Here is a 22286-nt window from a genome sequence, read left to right on the forward strand (position 1 = left end):
ATTAAACCATTTTTGCCACGGTGGGGTGAGATTGAATAAAAACTCACACCATTTGATGGTCTATATCGACCCGGATTTTGGTTTGGTTTTCGCGTTTGTGCCGCTTTTTCGGACATTTTTGTGTGTAATACCTCTACAAGACTTGTTAGTTCGCGTCGCGATAAACTCTAAGTAAAAGGAAGTGAAGTTATTGTGTGTGGTTAGTAGCTGCCGCCTGTTGCTTTATCAATTGGACTAATTTGGTGAGCTCTTTCCATTTTTTAATTGTTGATCTTTTATTGCTGATCCAAGGTAAACTCTGCTCAAAGACATTTTACGGTCAAAAACACTTTTGTAGACATTTAACGTAGACGCTGTATCTCTCTGTGAAACTTGACTCTTATTCTCTCGCCGCGCTTGTTAATTGACAAAAAACTCTCCAGTGTAATTTAGATTTTGCCGCGTATCGATAGACTCTCTCTCGCCGTGTGTTCAATCGAATTCGAGATAGAAATGGAAGACCTCAAGAAAAAAAGGACGCCTTTGAAGGCTAAAATTACAAGAATCGAAAACTGGCTCTCACAAAAGGCTAGTACGGAAAAGGATGCGCTACAATTTCAATTTCGGCAAACAGAATTAAAAACCTGTTTTTTAAAATATGAAGAAATAATGGATCAGATAGACGAGATTGATGAAGCCGGTACTGAAGCAGAAGACAGGGTAACAACTGAGCAAAAATATTTCTCTATTCTCGCGGGCCTACAGCGTAAGATGGACGAGTTATTGTTGGGCCCCCCTCCTCTCAGATCAAATAGCACTCAGTCAACTGTGGCCACTGCTAAGGTTAGGCTTCCGGAGATCACCATGCAAACGTTCTGCGGGTCATTCTCTGAGTTCAACTCGTTCTACCAGCTCTTCGAGACGCTAATAGTGAACAATGAAGAACTCAATAATGTGCAACGATTTATTTACCTTAAATCGTTCCTGCGAAATGAACCCCTCCAGTTGATCGACAACATCGAAGTTATCGACGAAAATTTCGATATAGCTGTAAAAACTCTCAAAGATCGTTACGAAAACAAATCGCGAGTGATTAGCTTACACATTCAAAAATTGTTAAAGGCTCCATCTCTAGTTAAAAGTAATTCAAAGGCGTTACGCGAATTTTTAACTCTAGCTCAGCAGACGCTGCTCGCTTTGAAAAATATGTCCGTACCAATTGAGCATTGGGATTTACTATTAATTGAAATATTTTTACAAAAATTAGATTTTTCTACACATAGGGCCTTTGAATATGATATTGGGACAAAGACCTTACCTACCCTTTCACAGTTTTTTAAATTTCTCGAGAAAAAGTGTGATATTCAGGAAAAATTAAATGTTTCAGATCATGATAAAAAGGTTAATAACAGGTCTCAATCAAAAACATCTTTCTTCTCATCAGTTGACCAACCATCACACTCTTTCTCTGATAATAATTGTACTTTTTGTAGAAGTAATGCTCATAAGGTTTATCAGTGTAATGATTTTAAATGCCTCTCTTTACAGGAAAAATTTAATTTTGTAAAAGGTAAGAAACTGTGTTTTAATTGTTTGGGTAGTAAACATTTCTCTCAAAATTGCGGCTCTACTCGATCATGTACTTTGTGTGGGGGTCATCATCACTCATCCCTCCATGGAACCTATGAAAATGTCTCTTCCTCTAGGAACATCAATAGGCAATCTCTCTCTCGTGAACGCAATGCTCAAACTCCTCAAAATTCTCAAGGTGCTTCTCGTGTTGTCGCTCCCATATCTACTCAGCATTCTTTTAATAATCGCAGCCAAAATGAAGCTTCTACTAGCTCATCCAGACCTCCTTTAGATATGCAAAATTCTCCAGATTCTCAGGCAGCCACATCTCTCTCCGCTTTATCAGTTAAAACTGATGTGTTGTTGGCTACCGCTTTAGTAACCGTTTATTCGAAAGACGGCAGACCCATGCATGCCAGAGCGCTCCTAGATAATGGGAGCCAACATTCGTTTATCTCTCGTGATTTGGTTGAGAAGTTAAAACTCATCCCTTATTTTAAACAGCTACAGATATCAACCATATCCGAAAACACCTCACTCTCAAACGAAATGTTAAACTTAGAATTTTTCCCCTATAATGTAAATGACAGAAGTTTTAAAACTTCTTTCGCTGTACTCGATAGTATAACTTGTAGGCTTCCTAGAGCTACTATAGATAGAAGTAAAATAAAAGTCCCACAGGATCTCACTCTCGCAGATCCCTCGTATTCTGTTCCGGGTAAAATTGATTTGCTTCTAGCTGGTGATATCTATAGTGAATTATTGACGGATGGATTTATACGGTTAGGAAAAAATCTTCCCATTCTTCAGAATACTCACTTAGGCTATGTTATTTTTGGTACAATTAATCCTCAGGTTTTTCACCGTAATTCACATTTGGCTATCTCTCAGTCAAATGTTTCTCTCTTTGTTCAATCCGAACCCGAAGAAAATCAGGTGGATAAGTTGCTTCAACAATTTTTCGAAATTGAAGAAGTTCCCCTCGTTAGTAAATTAACTCCCGATGAAGAATTAGCGGAACAAATATTTAGCAAAACTACTCTTGTGTTACCTTCAGGCCGCTTTCAAGTAAATCTTCCATTTGTCTCTGAAAACGCTAATAAAATGTTAGGTGAATCCTTTAAAATGGCCTTTAAAAGATTTATGAAATTAGAACATAGGCTCTTAAAAAACGAAAGTACATACGCTCAATATAAATCTTTCATTAATGAATATCTTCTTCTCGAACATGCGAAAATAGTGCCTCTCTCTCTAACCAACGAAAAGTTAGAAAGTAAATATTTTCTACCGCATCACTGTGTGTTTAAGGAAGAATCTTTAACAACAAAGCTTAGGGTTGTTTTTGATGGTTCGATGAAAAGCTCTAGTGGTTATTCGCTCAATGATATTTTACTCAAAGGTCCTACTCTTCAACCGGAACTTTTTGACATTTTGCTACGGTTTAGATTGTATTCCTTCGTTTTTACAACGGATATACAAAAAATGTATAGACAAGTTAGAATAAATCCTGCTCAAACCTCTCTTTTAAATATTCTGTGGCGTGACTCCCCTGAAAAAGACATTGCGTGTCTTGAATTGCAAACCGTCACGTATGGAACTAAAAGCGCTAGCTTTCAGAGTACTCGCTGTTTAATGGAACTGGCACAAACTCATCAGATTGAGTATCCTCTGGCCAGTGATGCTCTTCAAAATAGTTGTTACATTGATGACATTCTCTATGGCGCTAATGATGTACAGACTCTCCTTAAAGCTCATAAGGAAATAACTAGTTTGCTTGAAACCGCTTGTATCTCTCTCCATAAATGGTGTTCTAACTCAGACTTGTTTTTAAAAAATATCTCTTCTCTCTCTTCGAACACTACTTATGTAATAGCTCCAGATAATGGCTCCAATAAGGTTTTAGGTTTATGTTGGAATCCTATTCTTGACACCTTCTCAATCTCTCTCCCAAATTTTACCCTAAAGGACTCATACACCAAGAGAGAAGTACTGTCAATGATTGCCCAAATATTTGATCCTCAAGGACTAATTAACCCAGTTACAGTTGTCGCTAAATTAATCATGCAACAAATTTGGATTTCCAAAATTAATTGGAACGATAGCATAGATGCAGATACGTTGCATGAGTGGCTAAATTTTGTTCACAGTCTCTCTAATTTTAAGGATTTAAATATACCTCGGTGTCTCTTTTTAAGTCAAGAAATCACTAGTGTTGAGATTCACGCATTCTCGGATGCAAGTTTAAAGGCTTATGGAGCTTGCATCTACCTACGTGTGATTTATAGATCAGAACAAGTATCTTGTTCACTTTTAGCATCTAAGAGTCGTGTCGCTCCGCTAAAACCCTTGACTCTCCCAAGATTGGAACTCATGGGTGCGCTATTGTGTAGTAAGCTCACAGCAAGGATTGCTAATATTATTGAAGAAAAACTCTCTCGCTTAGACTCTATAAATATGTGGTCGGATTCAGAAATTGTTCTCGCTTGGCTTCGTTCGCATCCCTCTCGTTGGACTCAATTTGTAGCAAATAGGGTTGCACAAATTTTAGATAATTCTCCTAACGCTCATTGGAGGCACGTACGATCCAAAGAGAATCCTGCCGACATACTCTCCCGAGGAATGCTACCCGCTGAAATACTTAAATCTTCTTTGTGGTTTCATGGTCCTCAATTTTTGAATCAATCTCGGTTGGATTTGTTGAAATACAATCCAAAAGTTTATACCTCCAAGTTACCCGAAGAAAGGAAAGTAACTCTTCACATTCGAAATGATCAAATAGATTTTTTCACCTCTCTTTCTGATAGGTTCTCTAATTTTTCAAGGTTTGTAAGAACTTTAGCATTTATATTCAGGTTTGCCAATAATGCCAAATCGCCTTCTCATAAGTTATCAAATTCTCTTGAAGTAAGCGAACTTCAAAACGCTGAACTGAAGATTGTTAAGATGCTTCAGTATTCTTCTTTCTCGCTTGAGATTTCTGAGATTAAAAAAGGTAAAACTCTATCCAATAAGTCTATTTTACGCTTAAACCCCTTTTTGGATGAAAATGAAATGCTGCGTGTAGGAGGTCGCCTTGGTAACTCAGACGTCACATTTGATCAAAAATATCCTCTTCTCCTTCCCTCAAAAAATCGTGTAGTACGTCTCATTCTTCAGAGAGAACATATCAGACTTTGTCACTCTGGTCCTCAAAATACTTTATCTCAAATTCGACTTAAATATTGGCCTTTAAATGGACTACGTGAAGTTAAAAAGGTCATACACCAATGTATGGTTTGTTTTAGGTTTAATGCCAAACCCGCTATTCAGATTATGGCAGATTTACCAAAGGAACGTTTGCAATCCTCTCGAGTATTCGCTCATGTCGGATTAGATTTTGGCGGGCCCTTTCAGATCAAAGCTTCCAAACTCCGCAAAGCTCCTTTGATAAAATCTTATATTGCTCTTTTCGTTTGTCTATCGACTCGAGCTGTTCACATTGAAGTCGTGTCCGGCCTTTCTACAGAGACGTTTCTTCTCGCTCTAAAACGTTTTATTAGCCGTAGAGGCCTCCCTCAGACTATATTCAGTGACAACGCCACGAACTTTTTGGGAGCTCGTAATCAGTTGTTTGAACTTTATAAGTTTTTAAAAGAAAAAGAAAACTCTCGCTCTATTAATGATTTTTTGGCATCATCGCATATTCGCTGGAAAACCATAGTTCCTCGAGCCCCTCATCATGGTGGCATCTGGGAAAGCGCTATAAAGAGCGCAAAGCATCATATCCGTAGACTCATGGGTGATATTAAGCTCACTTTTGAAGAATTTACCACTGTTCTCACTCAAATTGAAGCTGTGCTCAACTCTCGACCGCTTTGCTCCCTCTCAAATGATCCCTCTGATCTAACCTATCTGACCCCTGGACATTTCTTGATTGGACAATCTCTTACGTCATTTCCTGAAAGGGATGTAATCCACATTCCCGAAAATAGATTAAGTTTATGGCAACATCTCTCTAAACTCCAGCAAATGTTTTGGAAAAAATGGTCAATTGACTACTTGAACAGACTCCAAAATCGCCCTAAATGGTTTCTTCCTCATAAGAACCTAGAGCCCAACGATCTCGTCTTGTTGATTGAAGATAACACTCCTCCTCTTTACTGGGCTCTAGCAAGAGTGATTGATGTCTTTCCCGGAAAGGATGGCCGAGTAAGAGTTGCATCGGTCAAAACTAAAGATGGAGTCTTCAAGCGCTCTATTAATAAATTGTGTCCTCTACCAAATGACTGTTAAAATTAAGTTAAGTTGAGTGTTTTCGCTTAAGAACGTTGTAAGTTGATTTATGTTAGGTTAGGTTTATGTTAAAGCCAGTGCTTCAACGCGGGGGAGTATGTTGTGAAAACAACAGTTATTTACATTAATTTGCTTTTATAAAAATATCTCTCTGTAAATCTGTTGGGACAATCTGTATTGTGTTTAAAATATTTAATTCTCTGAAAAACTTGAGTGTAGCGTGGTGTGTTTCATAAAATAGACATCTGCATTTCGGGGTAAAAGCAGGCCATTTTGCCAAAGAAGTGTAACATGTGTTTTGCCCTTTTCAGGGCGAATAGTGTAAACTAAACTATCAAAGATAATAGTGCAGAGATTTGAATAGAATTTCAGCAGTCTCTTTCTGCTCTCCGAGTTGAACACTTTGTTCGCTTGTGCGTCTCTCTTCGCCGTAAAAATACTCTCTCCGCAATAATTAATAGATTAAAAAGACTCTTACTCTCTCTCGTTCGCTATTAAGAATATCATTTATCGTTAAGCCGCTTATTTGTTAAATTCGTTGTTTTTTTTGTTAATAAATGTTTTGTTCGCCGGATACCCTTATTTATCGCTAATACACAACCCTTTCTATCGTATTAATTAGCACCTTTAAAACCAGACCAAATCAAATTATTCGAACCAGTTCTCCTAAAAGTTCACTATTTTGTTTATATCGAAGGACGGGACATACGGGTGTGGTCCTAAAATATTCACCTATGTCCAATTAGGCAAAAGGTAATAATTAAACCATTTTTGCCACGGTGGGGTGAGATTGAATAAAAACTCACACCACCGTTTTTGTCCACTTAACAATACCAAATGAATAGCTAAGATCGGAACAAGCGTAGGTGTTTAGTGCCTTAAACAAATTTTTACTGTTAAGCTGTGAACGAAGCAGCTGTTTTACCCTTCTTATAAACTCAGTAGTTATCTCAGTTTTCATTTGCTTATGGTCAATTTTCCGCGCCTGTTTTACTCCAAGATATTTATACATATCGTTGTCGCCCATGGCCTCGATGTTCTGGCCATTTTGCATATCGAATCCACCGGGCTGTACCTTTCCTCTGACTATATTCAAAACACGGCACTTGTCTAGACCGAACTGCATACTAATATCATTAGAGAATGTTTCTACAGTTTTTAGCATCTCTTCTAGGTGTTCTCGAGTGGAAGCCATTAATTTCAAATCATCCATATACAACAGATGATTGAGCTTCGCTACCACAGTATTATTGCTTTTAATGCTAAAACCTGAGTCAGTGGAGTTTAATAGCTGGGAAAGGGGGTTCAAAGCTAAACAGAACCACAGTGGACTCAACGAGTCTCCTTGAAACAGGCCCCGGTTGATTGCAATATTTTCGGTTTCAATATTTTTTTCACCAGGTAATTGGAGGTGAATTTTAGTCTTCCAATCTCTCATTATATGCCTTAAAAAGGTCACTATGTTATCATCGACTTTGTATATTTTCAAAATATCTATTAGCCATTCATGCGGTACTGAATCAAAGGCCTTTTTATAGTCAATAAAAGCAGTAAAAAGGTTCCTTTTTTTAGTGAATGCCTGGTTAGAAATGACTGAATCGATGATAAGCTGTTCTTTGCAACCCATGGAACCCTTAGCGCATCCTTTCTGTTGAGGCTCTATGATATCGTTTAGAGCACAGTGTTGGTAGATACGCCGGGTTACACAGGATGTGACCAATTTATACAAAGTTGGAAGACAAGTAATTGGGCGGTACTTGGATGGATCTTGGGTGTTATTTTGATCCTTGGGTATTAAATAAGTAGTTCCCTGAGTTAGAAATGATGGTAATTCCTGCGGATTAGAAATAACATGATTAATTAATGTTGATAAGCACTCATGAATACTCCAAAACTTTTTAAGCCAGATGTTCTGAACTCCGTCTGGTCCAGGAGATTTCCAGTTATGAAGCTCTTTGATGACATTTGAGACTTCTTCAGTCGTGAATGGTTCGTAGTTAGCAGTGACGTAGTGGTGACAGTTGCGCGTCGTATCTTCTATCCAGCCAGCATTGTTGTTAAAAGCAGCTGGCGTGGAAAGTTGATTTCCCCAAAACTCATGAATTTCTTCTTGGCTTGGGTAAGACTTGTCGACACTTTCTACGGTGGAATTGAGTTTTCGGTAAAACGCCTTCTCAGAGTTCTCAAAAAGTGCATTGTCACATTTTCGGTTGTTACTAACTTTATACCTTCTTAATCGTCCTGAATAGACGGAGAGTTTTTGTTTTAATGTATCCAGACACTGTTGGGCTGTGTTATTTTCTGGATCGTATCTCGAGTGTCTTGAAGTGCTCCGCATTATTTCTTCAGCTCTCTTAATGACTTTTCTACTTGTTACACCTCTTATGTATTCTGTGACTTGACCAATATCCCTACGCAGTAATTCAATTTTTCCGAGAAGTCTTTTTTCCCATGGTGCAATTCTGTTACCAGTCTTTCCGTTATTAGTACCCCGTCGTGTTCTGATCTTAACGCCCATTACATTGGCAATTGCTGTTGCTGCACAGTAGATTAGCATATGCAGATATTCCAATGTGTGGGCTTCTACGACATAATTGGGTAGGACTTCAGTGTTCACAATTTGTAACAGCGCACCTAGTTTCTTACAAGAGTTTATTCGTGGTAGCGGTGGTCTGCTAATTGGATTTGTTCCATTAAACTCTTGTACGGCACGAGCCATTTCGTTTTCTAGACTATGGCGCAACTCGTTGTTTTCCTGTTGTGTATTGTCAGGTTGAGTTTCTGGTATGGGAATCTCAGGAATCTGCTCCTCAAGGATTTCATTAGGGACTTGATCTAAAACTATCTCTTGGTTATTAATCTCCCGTTCGACTTCGCTTTTGATGGCATCGCGTCTAGTCTCTGGGATAAGATTATTTCTTATGATTACCCGGTATTGATCTGATACTCTTTGCTCCGATACTTGAATATCTGGGTACTCCCTGCAAAATTCGGCATACAGCTGTTGTCTGTAGCCGATCGTTTCTTGACCGAGGTTTGTCACCTTATAATAGAAGCGCAAAATGCTTTCGTTGATGGACACAGTCCATTTCATGCGCTGCCTCGGTCGTCCCGCTTGAGTGAGCGCCGGCTGATGATCCAGCGCAGCACCTTCGGCAGGTGGAGCTCTTGTTGTTATTTGGCTCGCTTGTGGTTGTGGTTGGGCTGTAGCTGATTGTATGACAGGGGCCCGCCTCCTCAACACCCTGCCACCGACGTCCCGCATGCTGTCACGTCCAGCGCCGGCTCCAGACGTGCCCTGGCGATCCCCAGGCAGCGATCCTAAACACAAATTATTATTCTCCATTCTCATGGGTGTGCATTTTATACCTACTGCCAGGTGTCAGTTTTTGTTCCACGGCAAGTATTCCTGCTACTCTCTGGGTATTGGCGCTACGAATACCCAGAAAGCATCCCCCATTCGCAGGGGGCCGCGCCTGATAGAAGAACTGACAAAAAACTCCCACAGGTTATTATTATTATTATTATCCAGATTTAGCCATACGGCTCACACTCCCTCAAAGGGGAAAATTTACTCATCCCAGATACCTACGGTATCAAAAGGATTGAGCTCTGGTGGGACTCTTTCCGTGTTATCGAGCCCTAGGTGACTTGGTATGCAGGTGTATCTCCCAAAAATTTTCGTACACATCTGGCCGTTGCGAGTAGTACTGCTTTCTGCATGGTCTTATAAAGATGTTCATTAAGACCCAGCTTTTTTATGCTTTCGAGGAGGGTCTTCGGAATGACTCCAGTAGTAGACATAATAATCGGTATCGTCTGGGTACTTTGCATTCTCCATTGTCTCCGTATTTGCATTTCCAGATCTCTGTACTTGGCGATCTTTTCAGTAAATTTAGTACGTAGATTATTGTTGTTAGGAATCGCCACATCAATGAGGGTTGTTTGTCTCGTTAATTTATTAACTAATACGAGATCTGGTCTATTATGCGCCACTGTTTGGTCTGTGAGAACAGTGCGGTCCCAGTATAGCTTGTAGTTGCCATCCTCAAGCATACTCTCAGGGACGTATTGATAATATGGAAGGTGGTCGGTTTGAAGAAGTCCCAGCTTGATAGCTATCTCCTGATGAAGGATTTTTCCCACTGCGTCATGCCGTTCCTTGTACTCAGTTGCAGCAAATACCTGGCAGCCCCCTGTAAGATGTTGGATGGTTTCTTGGGCTTGACATCCATATCGGCATCTGTCGTTTTGAACATGAGGGTCTTTGATGATATATTTCAGGTAATTTCTGGTTGGTATAACCTGATCCTGAATGGCCAGTAATGAACCCTCCGTTTCAGGGAACATCTTTCCTGATGTCAACCAGTAGTTCGACGCTATATTGTCAACATAATCTTGGCTGACCTCATTGGGATGTCGCCCGTGCAGAGGTTTACCCATCCAGGCGCGCACTTTTTCGTCCTTAGTAAGGTGGTTTATGCGCAGTTCTGCTTCCCTCAGTTTGATCGGTGTTGTGTCATCTACTGCGCAGATAGCGCGATGTAGAGTAGATGTTTCAGCCTGCATCTGAAAATAAGATCTTAAATTAGCAATTTGTTTGTCTAATTGCTCACCTATATCCATAAGTCCTCTTCCTCCTAAATTCCGCGGTAATGTCGTTCTTTCTACTGCACTTTTTGGATGGTGTTTTTGTGCCTTTGTGAGGTGCGTTCTTACTTTTCGCTGAAGATTTTCTATGTCCGTTTTTGTCCACTTAACAATGCCAAATGAATAGCTAAGCGCGGAACATGCGTAGGTGTTTAGTGCCTTAAACAAATTTCTACTATTAAGGTGTGAGCGAAGCAGCTGTTTTACCCTTCGTATAAACTCAGTAGTTATCTCTGTTTTCATTTGTTTATGGTCAATTCTCCGCGCTTGCTTTACTCCAAGATATTTATACATATCGTTTTCACCCATGGCCTCGATGTTCTGGCCATTTTGCATATCGAATCCTCCGGGCTGTACTTTTCCTTTGACTATGTTTAAAATACGGCACTTGTCTAGTCCGAAGTGCATGCTAATATCATTAGAAAAAGTTTCTACAGTTTTTAGCATCTCATCGAGTTGGTTTCGAGTGGAAGCCATTAATTTCAAATCATCCATATACAATAAATGATTAAGCTTCGCCACCACATTGTTGTTATTTTTGATGCTAAAACCTGCGTCTGTGGAGTTCAATAGCTGAGATAGTGGGTTCATAGCTAGACAGAACCACAGTGGACTCAACGAATCTCCTTGAAACAGGCCCCGGCTGATTGCGATATTTTCAGTTTCGATGTTATTTTCACCAGGTATTTGAAGGTGAATTCTAGTCTTCCACTTCGTCATTATATGCTCTAAAAAGGTCACTATATTATCATCGACTTTATATATTCTCAATATATCTATAAGCCATTCATGCGGCACTGTATCAAAGGCCTTCTTGTAATCAATGAAGGCAGTAAAAAGATTCCTCTTTTTGGAATATGCCTGGTTAGAAATCACTGAGTCGATGATGAGTTGTTCTTTGCAACCCATGGAACCCTTAGCGCATCCTTTCTGTTGAGGCTCTATGATATTGTTCAGAGCACAATGTTGGTAGATACGCCGGGCTACACAGGATGTGACCAATTTATACAAAGTTGGAAGACAAGTAATTGGGCGGTATTTGGCTGGATCTTGAGTGTTATTTTGATCCTTCGGAATTAAATAAGTGGTTCCCTGAGTTAGGAATGATGGTATATCCTGCGGATTAGAAATTACATGATTAATTAGTGTTGATAAGCATTCATGAACACTCCAAAACTTCTTGAGCCAAAAGTTTTGAACTCCGTCTGGTCCAGGAGATTTCCAATTATGAAGCTCTTTGATGGTATTTGAGACTTCTTCAGTAGTGAAGGGTTCGTAAAAGGTGGTAATGTAGTGTTGGCAGTTCTGTGTCGTATCTTCTATCCATCCAGCATTGCTGTTAAGAGCAGCTGGCGTGGAAAGTTGATTTCCCCAAAACTCATGAATTTCTTCTTGGCTTGGGTAAGTCTTATCGACACGTTCTACAGTGGAATTGAGTTTTCGATAGAACGCCTTCTCAGAACTCTCAAAAAGAGCATTGTCGCTTTTGCGGTTGTTACTAATTTTGTACCTCTTTAGTCGCCCTGAATAAACGGAGAGTTTTTGTTTTAATGTATCCAGACACTGATGGGCTGTGTTGTTTTCTGGATCATATCTTGAGTGTCTTGCGGTACTCAGCATTATTTCTTCAGCTCTCCTGATGACTTTTCTACTTGTTACACCTCGTATGTATTCTGTGACTATACCAATATCCTTACGTAGTAATTCAATCTTTCCGAGCAGTCTTTTTTCCCAAGGTGCAATTCTGTTACCAGTTCTTTCGTTATTAGTACCCCGTCGTGTTCTGATCTTAACGCCCATTACATTAGCAATTGCTGTTGCTGCAGAGTAGATTAGCATATGCAAATATTCTAATGTGTGGGCTTCTGCGACATAATTGGGTAGGACTTCAGTGTTCACAATTTGTAACAGCGCACCTAGTTTCTTACAAGAGTTTATTCGTGGTAGCGGTGGTCTGCTGAGTGAGTTTGTTCCATTAAACTCCTGTACCGCACGTGCCATTTCGCTTACTAGGTTATCACGTAACTCGTTGTTTTCCTGCTCTGTATTGTCAGGTTGAGTTTCTTGTATGGCAAGCTCAGGAATCTGCTCATGAACTTCAACAGGGACTTGATCTTCAATTACAACATCGTTCTGAATCTCCCGTTCGACTTCGCTTCTGATGGTATTGCGTCTAGCCTCTGGGATAAGGTTGTTTCTTATAATTACCCGGTATTGGTCTGATACTCGTTGCTCCGATACTTGAATATCTGGGTATGTCCTGCAAAATTCGGCATACAGCTGTTGTCGGTAGCCGATTGTTTCTTGACCGAGGTTTGTCACCTTATAGTAGAAGCGCAAAATGTTTTCATTAATGGACACAGTCCATTTCATGCGCTGCCTCGGTCGTCCCGCTTGAGTGAGCGCCGGCTGATGATCCAGCGCAGCACCTTCGGCGGGTGGAGCTCTTGTTGTTGTTTGGCTCGCTTGTGGTTGTGGTTGTGGTTGGGCTGTAGCTGATTGTATGACAGTGGCCCGCCTCCTCAACACCCTGCCACCGACGTCCCGCATGCTGTCACGTCCAGCGCCGGCTCCAGACGTGCCCTGACGATCCCCAGGCAGCGATCCTAAACATAAATTATTAATCTCCATTCTCATGGGTGTGCATTTTATACCTACTGCCAGGTGTCAGTTTTTGTTCCACGGCAAGTATTCCTGCTACTCTCTGGGTATTGGCGCTACGAATACCCAGAAAGCATCCCCCATTCGCAGGGGGCCGCGCCTGATAGAAGAACTGACAAAAAACTCCCACAGGTTATTATTATTATTATTATCATTATCCCAGATTCATTATTATTATTATTATTATTATTATTATTATTATTATGTTTATCCAGATTTAGTCATGCGGCTCACACTCCCTCAAAGGGGAAAATTCACTTATCCCAGATACTTACGATATCAAAAGGATTGAGCTCTGGTGGGGTGGGACTCGTTCCGTGTTATCGAGCCCTAGATGACTTAGTACGTCGAGGTATCCCCAAAAATGTTCTTACAGATTCAATTGTTTTATCATTATAAAGCTTATTAAGGACGTCGTAAAATGGTTAAAGTTCAAAAGCTTGGTATGTGAATATTATCTAAAATGGCATCGGTTTTCCCTGGAATTAATTTCGGAATCAAGAACAAAGGATAGTAATACAAACAATTACATCTACGTACCTATTTCTTAATTACTAGATATACAGAAAGACTAGCACAGCCTAAACGCCACTTCTTATACAGAGTTATTAATAATCTTGATAGAGCTTCGTATGTCAACTTATGGGCTCGTATAGCTCTATTGTACTTTTTACCAGATAAAATACCATCAATTGTGGACTGAGTAGATAGACCACTGTCCAACCATACATCAGCAAGTCCAGAATCTGTCATAAACTGACCAATTATTTTGAGGAAGTTCATAACAATGTAGAATCTACCTAGACGAATAACTAACTACATTCCTTGTGTCTTCTGGCTGGGACCATTGAAGCTCTTTAGCTTTATAATAGATCGCTTGGTCAAAAATGTCAGTACGGTGTATCTGTTATTTAGCTTCTTAGCAATTTCACTGCACTTTCTGATAACAGTCCAAACGGTATCATATTCTGACGAGACATGGGGTAGAACAGGTAAGTAGCCATAGGTCGTTACATGTGATTTATCCTCCAAAGTCAGTTTATGAAATCCTGACCACTGTGGGATAACGGTTTCATTCCTAACAGAGTCCCTCATTCTGCAAATGCACCATGCCATGTTACGACATCGTATGTTATTATTAAGATTCTGACTCTTTTCTATGATGCTCAGTTTATTTTCTTCTGATTGTACTTTTCTTTTTGATTTCTCAAAATAACTTTTATTAAGGGAATGAAAATCATTAGGTATTGTCAGCTTCTGATTATATGGCAACAATTTAAATTGTCCAGGTTTATCTTCATTCAATGGTCCTCTCTGTGAGGCAGTGATTTGGGTTCCGTGAAAAGTAGGTGATTTGTCCAAGGTCTCTTCCAAAATGTCAATGTTATCAGCGGCAAATTGGACAAATCTGTCGGGTACCAATTGTCTCGATATGGTCACATGATCATTCTCCAAGTAAAGTTGAATTTCTTCTTGGGCGATGCTGTTACGCACTCTAAGAGTATTGATGTATGAAATTGAATGACCGCAGGCGTGCTTTGCTTCAATGAGTTTTTCTGATCTTGTTTCGTGATGAACTAAAAGTCCTAGCCCAATATGCTTTGGAGTTTTTATTCTTTCCTTTGAGCAGGCAAAAATAATGTCTTGGAAAATGCTTAGGGTTTCAGTCTTCTTTTCATTATCGCTTTCATTTCGGACTATAAGGTTAACCAGAGAATACAAGCTTTTAGGAATAGACTTTTGGTAGTCTCTAACATTCATTTTTTTTAAGTCGGGCTCAGTTGACACCTTGTTTATCTCACTTCGGATAGTTGGCAGATTTTGACTAGAATGTGTTGCTCCGATGCACCGAAACTGAAACTGAGAGTGTCAGATTCGTCGTGGTTGTGCACGATTGTTTCAATTGCCTGTTCTTTCGAGAACTTCCTTAAAAATATTGTGGGCTCGTTTTGTCTAGGAGACCTTACTGATTCAACAGCATCCCCAAAATGGTTTTTCATTTTTTTAATTCTTTGTGTCTCGCTCATGTCGTCAATGCCACTAATTTCACGATACCTTTTGCCAATCGATTTTGTATTGTATCCTTTACCTTTCTCAAAACCCTTTCTCAATGTCTTTCAAAAGTTTCCCAAATGCTTCATTTTCTGTTTTGTTAATATCAGTATTACCAACAGATTTTTTATTTAGATTGTGTAATTCAGTTGAAATGCAAGCGGCTTGATATTTTGTTTCCGAGGCAATTAAGTCGTCTCCAGTTCTCGCAAAGAACACAGGGTTGCTGCGTGATATAGCTCTTATTTTTACTTGTATATTATTAGTCATAACTTGGCATAGTTTTTGTTTCGGTGAGCGCTTCTGACTCTGACAAAAGATGCACTTTTGTGAATTAAAAGGTGATCGCAAGGGCTGTTTTTGAAAAATATCTTCTCTACGAAACGTCAGTTTGGTATTTTTTTACTTGTACGAGGCAATGTTCTTTGAGCTCGTATAGGATTTGTAACAATTTTTGTGCCATTTAAAAAAATCTTGATTTTGTAGATCATCAAATTTTGAGAATATATGCCGCATATATTCATCATATTATCATCATGACAATTTTTCATACGTTCACTCGTGCATTGAATAAAATTTTTTTTAGATCTTTCTTGAGAATTAACCAGCCTTCCTCGTTGCAAACAAATAAGACACACATTTTGAATAAAAACGTCTTGTCCAACATCAGATTTTCGGAAAGAAACATGCCTTAATCTGATGTTAGCTGTCAGAGCTGCTGCTGTTTGTTAAATCCATTTCTAGATGGATACAAAAAAATTTTAACTGTAATACTAATAAGTAGGTACAATATTGTTAACTTACCAATAGGTTTAATTAATCACTTTTAATAATATAATTAACACAGAAGAACTTTATTATGTCTCACTTAAAATCTCAGTAGATTTCGCGCTAAAACTAAAGCTTATAATAGTAAAGAATTTAAAGAAAGAACAGCATCTCAAGGCAAAAACGACCCTAACAACAACCCGGTCAGTAGAGTCGATTAGGGGTTGACTCCCGCATAGAATCTCGCCCTTCCTCGCATCTCTGCGTTCGCCACTGTCCGTCGTGACATGCCGTTCGATTTATTTAATTTTTTCTTAAACTAATTATCCAATCAAAATTCCAAAAACACTCCCATGTTCTCTGATGTTTGGTCTATAACGTTTATAGAAAGTCATTTTTTGCTAGACCCAATAGTTTTCGAGATAGAGCGATGTAGACGATTTTAAAAATATGGGTTGTCAGGGCAAGTGATTTTATATGAAGGCGCTCCGTATAGAACAATGGTTTGACGTATTTTTATAAATTAAAAATAAATATTTCTAATATCCGGATGGGTATGCAACTTTGAGGAATGAATTTTCGGATATTGCACATCCGAAAAACGACGAAAAAAAAATTGCAGTTTTTTTTTGTAAGACTCCCCACCGGTCCCCTCCCGCAACGATTTTTGGACGACCAAGTGATTTTGCATAACAAATATATTAGAAACAAAAAAATATGGGTTTTACATTTTAGCAACAAAGTGCCCACGAAAATCTTTTCTAGATGCCTTTTGCCAGTCCATTTACTCTATAAGGGGAAATGGCAAAATTTCCAGAACTTTCAAACAAACTAATGGCGTTCCTCAAGGGTCGGTATTGAGTCCAACACTTTTTATACTTGCTCTAAATGATATTTGTAAAAAAATTGAGCTTCCAGTCAAGTTCTCTTTCTACGCTGATGATTTAATAATTTTCTGTCGAGGCAAAGACACAGTTGCCACTTGCAAACTGGTTCAGAATGCCACTGATCAATTGATTGAATGGTCTTTAATGAGTGGATTTCATTTTTCTGTTGAGAAGACAAAAATCATTAAGTTTTCCCGCAGACAGCCAGTACTATAAATCCTAAAATATCCATAAATAGTACCTTACTACCTGTCGTGAAGAGCATACGGATCTTAGGACTCACGTTCGATACCAAACTTACCTGGAAATGCCATTTAAAATATCTCAAAACCAAGTGCATGACTAATCTAAATATACTAAAAAATATGTCCAATCATTATTGGATCGCAGATGAAGACTCCCTTCTTAAGATTTATAGATGTCTTATTCGTTCTAAAATAGACTACTGTAGTTTCATTTATATTTCAGCTAGTCCATCTGATTTAAAACTTCTTAATTCTGTACATAACACTGCACTTCGAATTTGCCTTGGAGCAAATGAACTTCCCCTCTGGTTACGTCGACGGCAACTCCTTTTGAAATATTCGTCTCGAATATCTGCTAATACTGAAAATCCAGCCCATAAGTTACTAAAAACTGACCTTTTAAACTCTGCTTCTCCAATTAAACTTCAATCTTTGCCACAATATCTCTCTCCACATCTGAATAACATCGATCTCTCAGTCACAACCCCAATAATAATATCTCCTAAACCTCCCTGGAATAAATCGATAGCAAATTTTAATCTCACGTTAACTAATTATGATAAGCATCAAAGCAATCCACAAACTCTAAGGTATACCTTTAACGAATTAATTGCTAACAATAAATTCGACCAAATTCTATATACAGATGCTTCTAAGAGCCCAATAGCTGTTGGATGTGCGGTAATCTCAAACACAGATGTAATCAAATCCTGCAATCTCCCGCTCTTTTGTTGCATATATACAGCCGAATTATTCTCTATCCTCCAAGCCGCAAACTCGCTATCGCCAGGACGTAAAAAAGTAGCAATATGTACTGACTATTTAGCGTCTATCCATTCTTTAAAAAGTATGTATACGGTACATCCGTTGGTCCAAGCTATCCAAAACTCTTTCGATAGTCTAATCTCGCTGGGAGTATCCATAACCATGGTCTGGATTCCGTCTCATGTGGGAATCCCTGGTAACGAACTCGCCGACCACTTTGCTAAACAAGTCTCTTCTTCTAAAAGAAAACTGAAAACCTACAATTACATACGGATCTACAGTCGTTTTTTAAAAATACTATCCTAATGTCTTGGCAAGATCACTGGAACAAAATCCCTTCCAAGCTTCGTGATATCCATCCATCTATAAAAAAACTTTTCTAAAAAGCTACGTTTCCTTCCATGACACGGAAAAACAAAATTTTAATTCGACGACTTAGAATAGGCCATACAAGGTTGACTTATAAATATTTGATGACTTCCCAAGATCCACCTACATGTACACACTGTGGTAACACCCTGTCTCTTAAACATATTTTCATAGACTGTCCCTATTTCTATAATAACAAAAAAAAGCATAATTTGAATCTAAACCTACAAAATATTCTCAGCTCGCCAGATCAATTTCAACGCATTATTGACTACCTTTATGACACCAGGCTATACCACGAAATCTAGAAGAAGATATATAGTTTAGGAATTTTGATTATGTATTTAAAATGTTTTTCTATCTATTGTAATGTAATTGTATTGAGATGTAATTTTCCTTTTATTGCAATGTAATGTAATCAAATTGTATCTGTGTCAGTGACCTATGTTGTCGAGACACGTTAAGCTAAAATAAAAAAAAATATAGGGTCATAATTTTTGACGAAAATTAACTACTTACTCCTCGTTATCTGGAATTTCTTTAGGATTGTTTGATGCCGCAGCTGAATTAGCTATTTTCAAATAGAAATGATGTGTGGTTCCAGCTAAATGGGGCTCCCTCACTACGGAATTGAGGTACGAAATTACTTAAATAACATTTTCCCAGCTTGGTGGATAGGTAGAAAGGGATCTATGGAATGACTACCAAGGTCGTTAGATTTGATTAGATTTGACTCCGATATACTTTTTTTCTTAGGATATTTAAAAGCAGAACGAAAATTGTATAAATAATTTCTGAAACCATCGAAAACGTTAGGAAATAATTTACTGCCAGTCTTTCTCATTGCATCATTACTGAAGGTGGTCAGTTTCAACATTTCTTATTGTATGTGACTGTGATTGTATGTATGTGACTAAGCATTTAATATAATCAAGTATATTCAAATGGAAAATAAGCCACAATTTTATCTAAAAATGATTTTATTAACGTTTCGACGCCCAAGTCGGGTGTCGTTGTCAAAATACAAAATAATACTAAACAAACAAAAATGTTGTTGCTTAGTAAAAAATTCTTCTAATAATTTATTTAATCTGACTCATTTATATCGGCAATTCAGACACGTATTATACATTTTAAAGTAGACGACTTTAAAATGATATTGCCAATATTGATGAGTTGCGTTCCTGGGACGACTTTACTAAAAGATAGTTCATTCCATTACATGAAATCAATCCCAACTCAAGAATATCCGCCACAAAAAATTATAGCATGCGATCTGTCTTTAAAAAGACAACCAAATGCAACGGTGGCACTGAAATTCTCGCGTTAGAGATTTCATAGTAAATCACGAGGGAAAACCAGGAAAAACCTCGTGACACTATCCCGACATCGTAAGTATTTGGGTTTACATTTAGTTTACTCTCAAAACTAATACCAAACTCTGACTTGATATTTTAAATTTTAAATAATACTAAAATACTAAATATGTACTAACTCGATATGTTACTGATTTACTAATTGTGGTATTTTCTTTCTATTGACTTCCTCCTTTAATATGGGTAACCACATCCTACTGCATTCTACCGAGGAATTTGCGACACAATTGGTTTCATTTAACATAATTAGAGCCGCTTCTTTGATTTTTCTCTTTTTACTATCTGCTTCTTTTAGGACTATACTTGAATCTCTCCACTGAACTCTATGTTCATTATCCCATGCGTGTTGACATATTTGAGATCTATCAAATTCTCTATTTTTTATATAAGACTGATGTTCATTTACTCTAACGTCTTGACGTTTCACCTATATAAAATTGTTCGCATTCACAAGGTATTTTATAAATACAATTCTTTGTTCTTTCTTGTTTACTGTTAGGTTTAGTTTTAGATAGAATAGATCTCAATGTGTTTGTTGTTTTGAATGTTGTTGATATGTTGAATTTATTTCCTATTGTTTTAAGTTTCTCGGATAGTCCTTTTATATATGGTATTGATATTTTCCTCGTATTATTTCTTGTGAATGTTGTAGGATCCCGTTCTAAGTTGTTCTGTTCCATTCGATCTAATCTTGACAATTCCTTATTTATAAACGATATGGGATAATCATTTTTTAATAAAACAGATGTTAAGAATTGTTTTTCTTCTAAAAATGAATTTTCGTTAGAACAAGTAATTTTGGCTCTATCATATAAGGATTTATTGATTTCCTTTTTAACGTTGATGTTATGATTTGATTTGTAATTGAGATATCTGTTGGTGTGTGTTGGTTTTCTATACACTTGAGTCTCATATCCAGTATCCTTCTTTGAGACCAAAACATCGAGGAAAGGTAGGGTGTTATTGTATTCCTTTTCCATTGTAAACTTTATTGTCTCTTCTTGATCGTTTATAATATTCAGGAACGTATCCAACAATTCCGATCTATGAGGCCATATGGAAAACACATCATCTACATATTTGTTTAGTATTATTTTGTATTTTGACAACGACACCCGACTTGGGCGTCGAAACGTTAATAAAATCATTTTTAGATAAAATTGTGGCTTATTTCCCATTTGAATATACTTGATTATAAAAATGCCACAAGAAAATAGCTTCAGAACAACATTTAATATAAGCTAATTAAACAACATATTTGTTTAACTATAGAAATAAATAATAAAATAAATGCATCGTTACAAAGCCGATTAGGAGACCTTTTAAATAAGGTCTCCCTTGAGCTTGGTTTACATTAAAAAATATCGATTCCGCCATTACGTGAACACTGATGACGTTATGTCCAATACGTTAGCAATAATGGCCATTCAAAAATAAACAATGACCTACTTTAAGATATTTTTAAATGTCGTCTTTTTGTGAAATAATTGCATCAGACTAGCAAAAAAATTATAAAAAAATATTAAAAATATTAGGAATACATCATTATTATGATTTCTCAGACTTTGTTTTCCCTACAGGGATAATTCATTAAGTCTCTAAATTACTAATATTAGGAATTTCTAAAATTCCCCACATTTTTAAATATTGTTACCAAAATTTTTCAGACAATTTTTCTGTAAGGTCAATAATTGCTTTGTAAATACAAGGTGATTCAGTGAAACGGTACGATTTGACAACGCTGCTGACGATAAAATAAAGGAGCTGCGGGTTTGCGACGTAATCGTTGTGAATCTAGAGAGTGGCAAGTTTAGTTATCATGGAGGCGTAGTCTTGTGAACAACGTACATTTGCTGTGAAAGCTTATTACAAAAATGGTGAAATTTTTGTGTGTGTACAACGATCGTTTCGTTTACACTACCATTTGCTTCCCAGCGCTGCAATTCCGTCTAACATGGCTATTAAGAATTGGTTTAGGAACTTTAAAAGTAGTGGTTCAATATCACAGAAAAGAGTGGCAGTGTCAGAACTGCTCGACACCACAGAATATTGAAGCGGTACCAAATTCGTTACATGCGAGTCGTCGCAGGGATATTCGAGCACTCGCGTGTTATGAATTTGGCATCGCTTTAATATTCTGTGGTGTCAGAGCAGTTCTGACACAGCCAGCTCTTTTTTGTGATGTTGAACAACTACTTTTACAGTTCCTAACCCAAGTTTTGTAACTTGGTCTTGTGAACGGGTGACAAATGGTAGTGTAAACGAAATGCTCGCTGTACACGCACAAAACTTTCACTATTTTTGTAATAAGCTTTCACAGCAAACACGTGTTGTTCACAAGACCATGCCTCAATGATAACTAAACTTTCCACTCTCTAGATTCACAACGCTTACGTCGTAAGCCCGCGGCTCCTGTATTTTATCGTCAGCAGCGTTCTCAAATCGTACCATTTCACTGAATCACCCTTTATAATGATCTATTATTAAACAAATGTTTCATATTGAAAACAAGAGAATATTTAAATAATAGAGTAGGTATTAATAAAAATGAGAATATTTTACTTCCATTCGCTTTAAGGATTAAATTATATAGGTTAGAAAATTTTGAAGAAGAAGAAGAGTAGACACATCCCAAAATATTAATAAAGCTTCTTCTAGACCTGGATCCCGCGTACCAAAAAAAGTTGATT

General features: G+C 37.8%; 1 protein-coding gene across 1 annotated transcript; it reads left to right on the plus strand.

The window, feature by feature from the left end:
* Nucleotides 1–492: 492 nt before the first annotated feature.
* On the plus strand, nt 493–13719 carry LOC126892064 (uncharacterized). The gene is made up of 3 exons (XM_050661500.1): nt 493–1929; nt 2056–2619; nt 13693–13719. The coding sequence occupies exons 1-3, from the start codon at nt 493–495 to the stop codon at nt 13717–13719; spliced, it is 2028 nt and encodes a 675-aa protein (XP_050517457.1).
* Nucleotides 13720–22286: the final 8567 nt, after the last annotated feature.

This window comes from Diabrotica virgifera, chromosome 1, assembly GCF_917563875.1.
Source record: "Diabrotica virgifera virgifera chromosome 1, PGI_DIABVI_V3a".
In the NCBI taxonomy this organism is placed as follows: Eukaryota; Metazoa; Arthropoda; class Insecta; order Coleoptera; family Chrysomelidae; genus Diabrotica; species Diabrotica virgifera.

What these genes read in the sequence shown, in the direction of transcription:
- LOC126892064 (XM_050661500.1), top strand. Translation starts at nt 493, where the DNA reads ATGGAAGACCTCAAGAAAAAAAGGACGCCTTTGAAGGCTAAAATTACA. An exon ending in TGTTGTTGGCTACCGCTTTA is followed by an intron (nt 1,930 to 2,055) that starts GTAACCGTTTAT and finishes TATTTTAAACAG; the next exon opens with CTACAGATATCAACCATATC. An exon ending in TACCTTCAGGCCGCTTTCAA is followed by an intron (nt 2,620 to 13,692) that starts GTAAATCTTCCA and finishes CTTAATTACTAG; the next exon opens with ATATACAGAAAGACTAGCAC.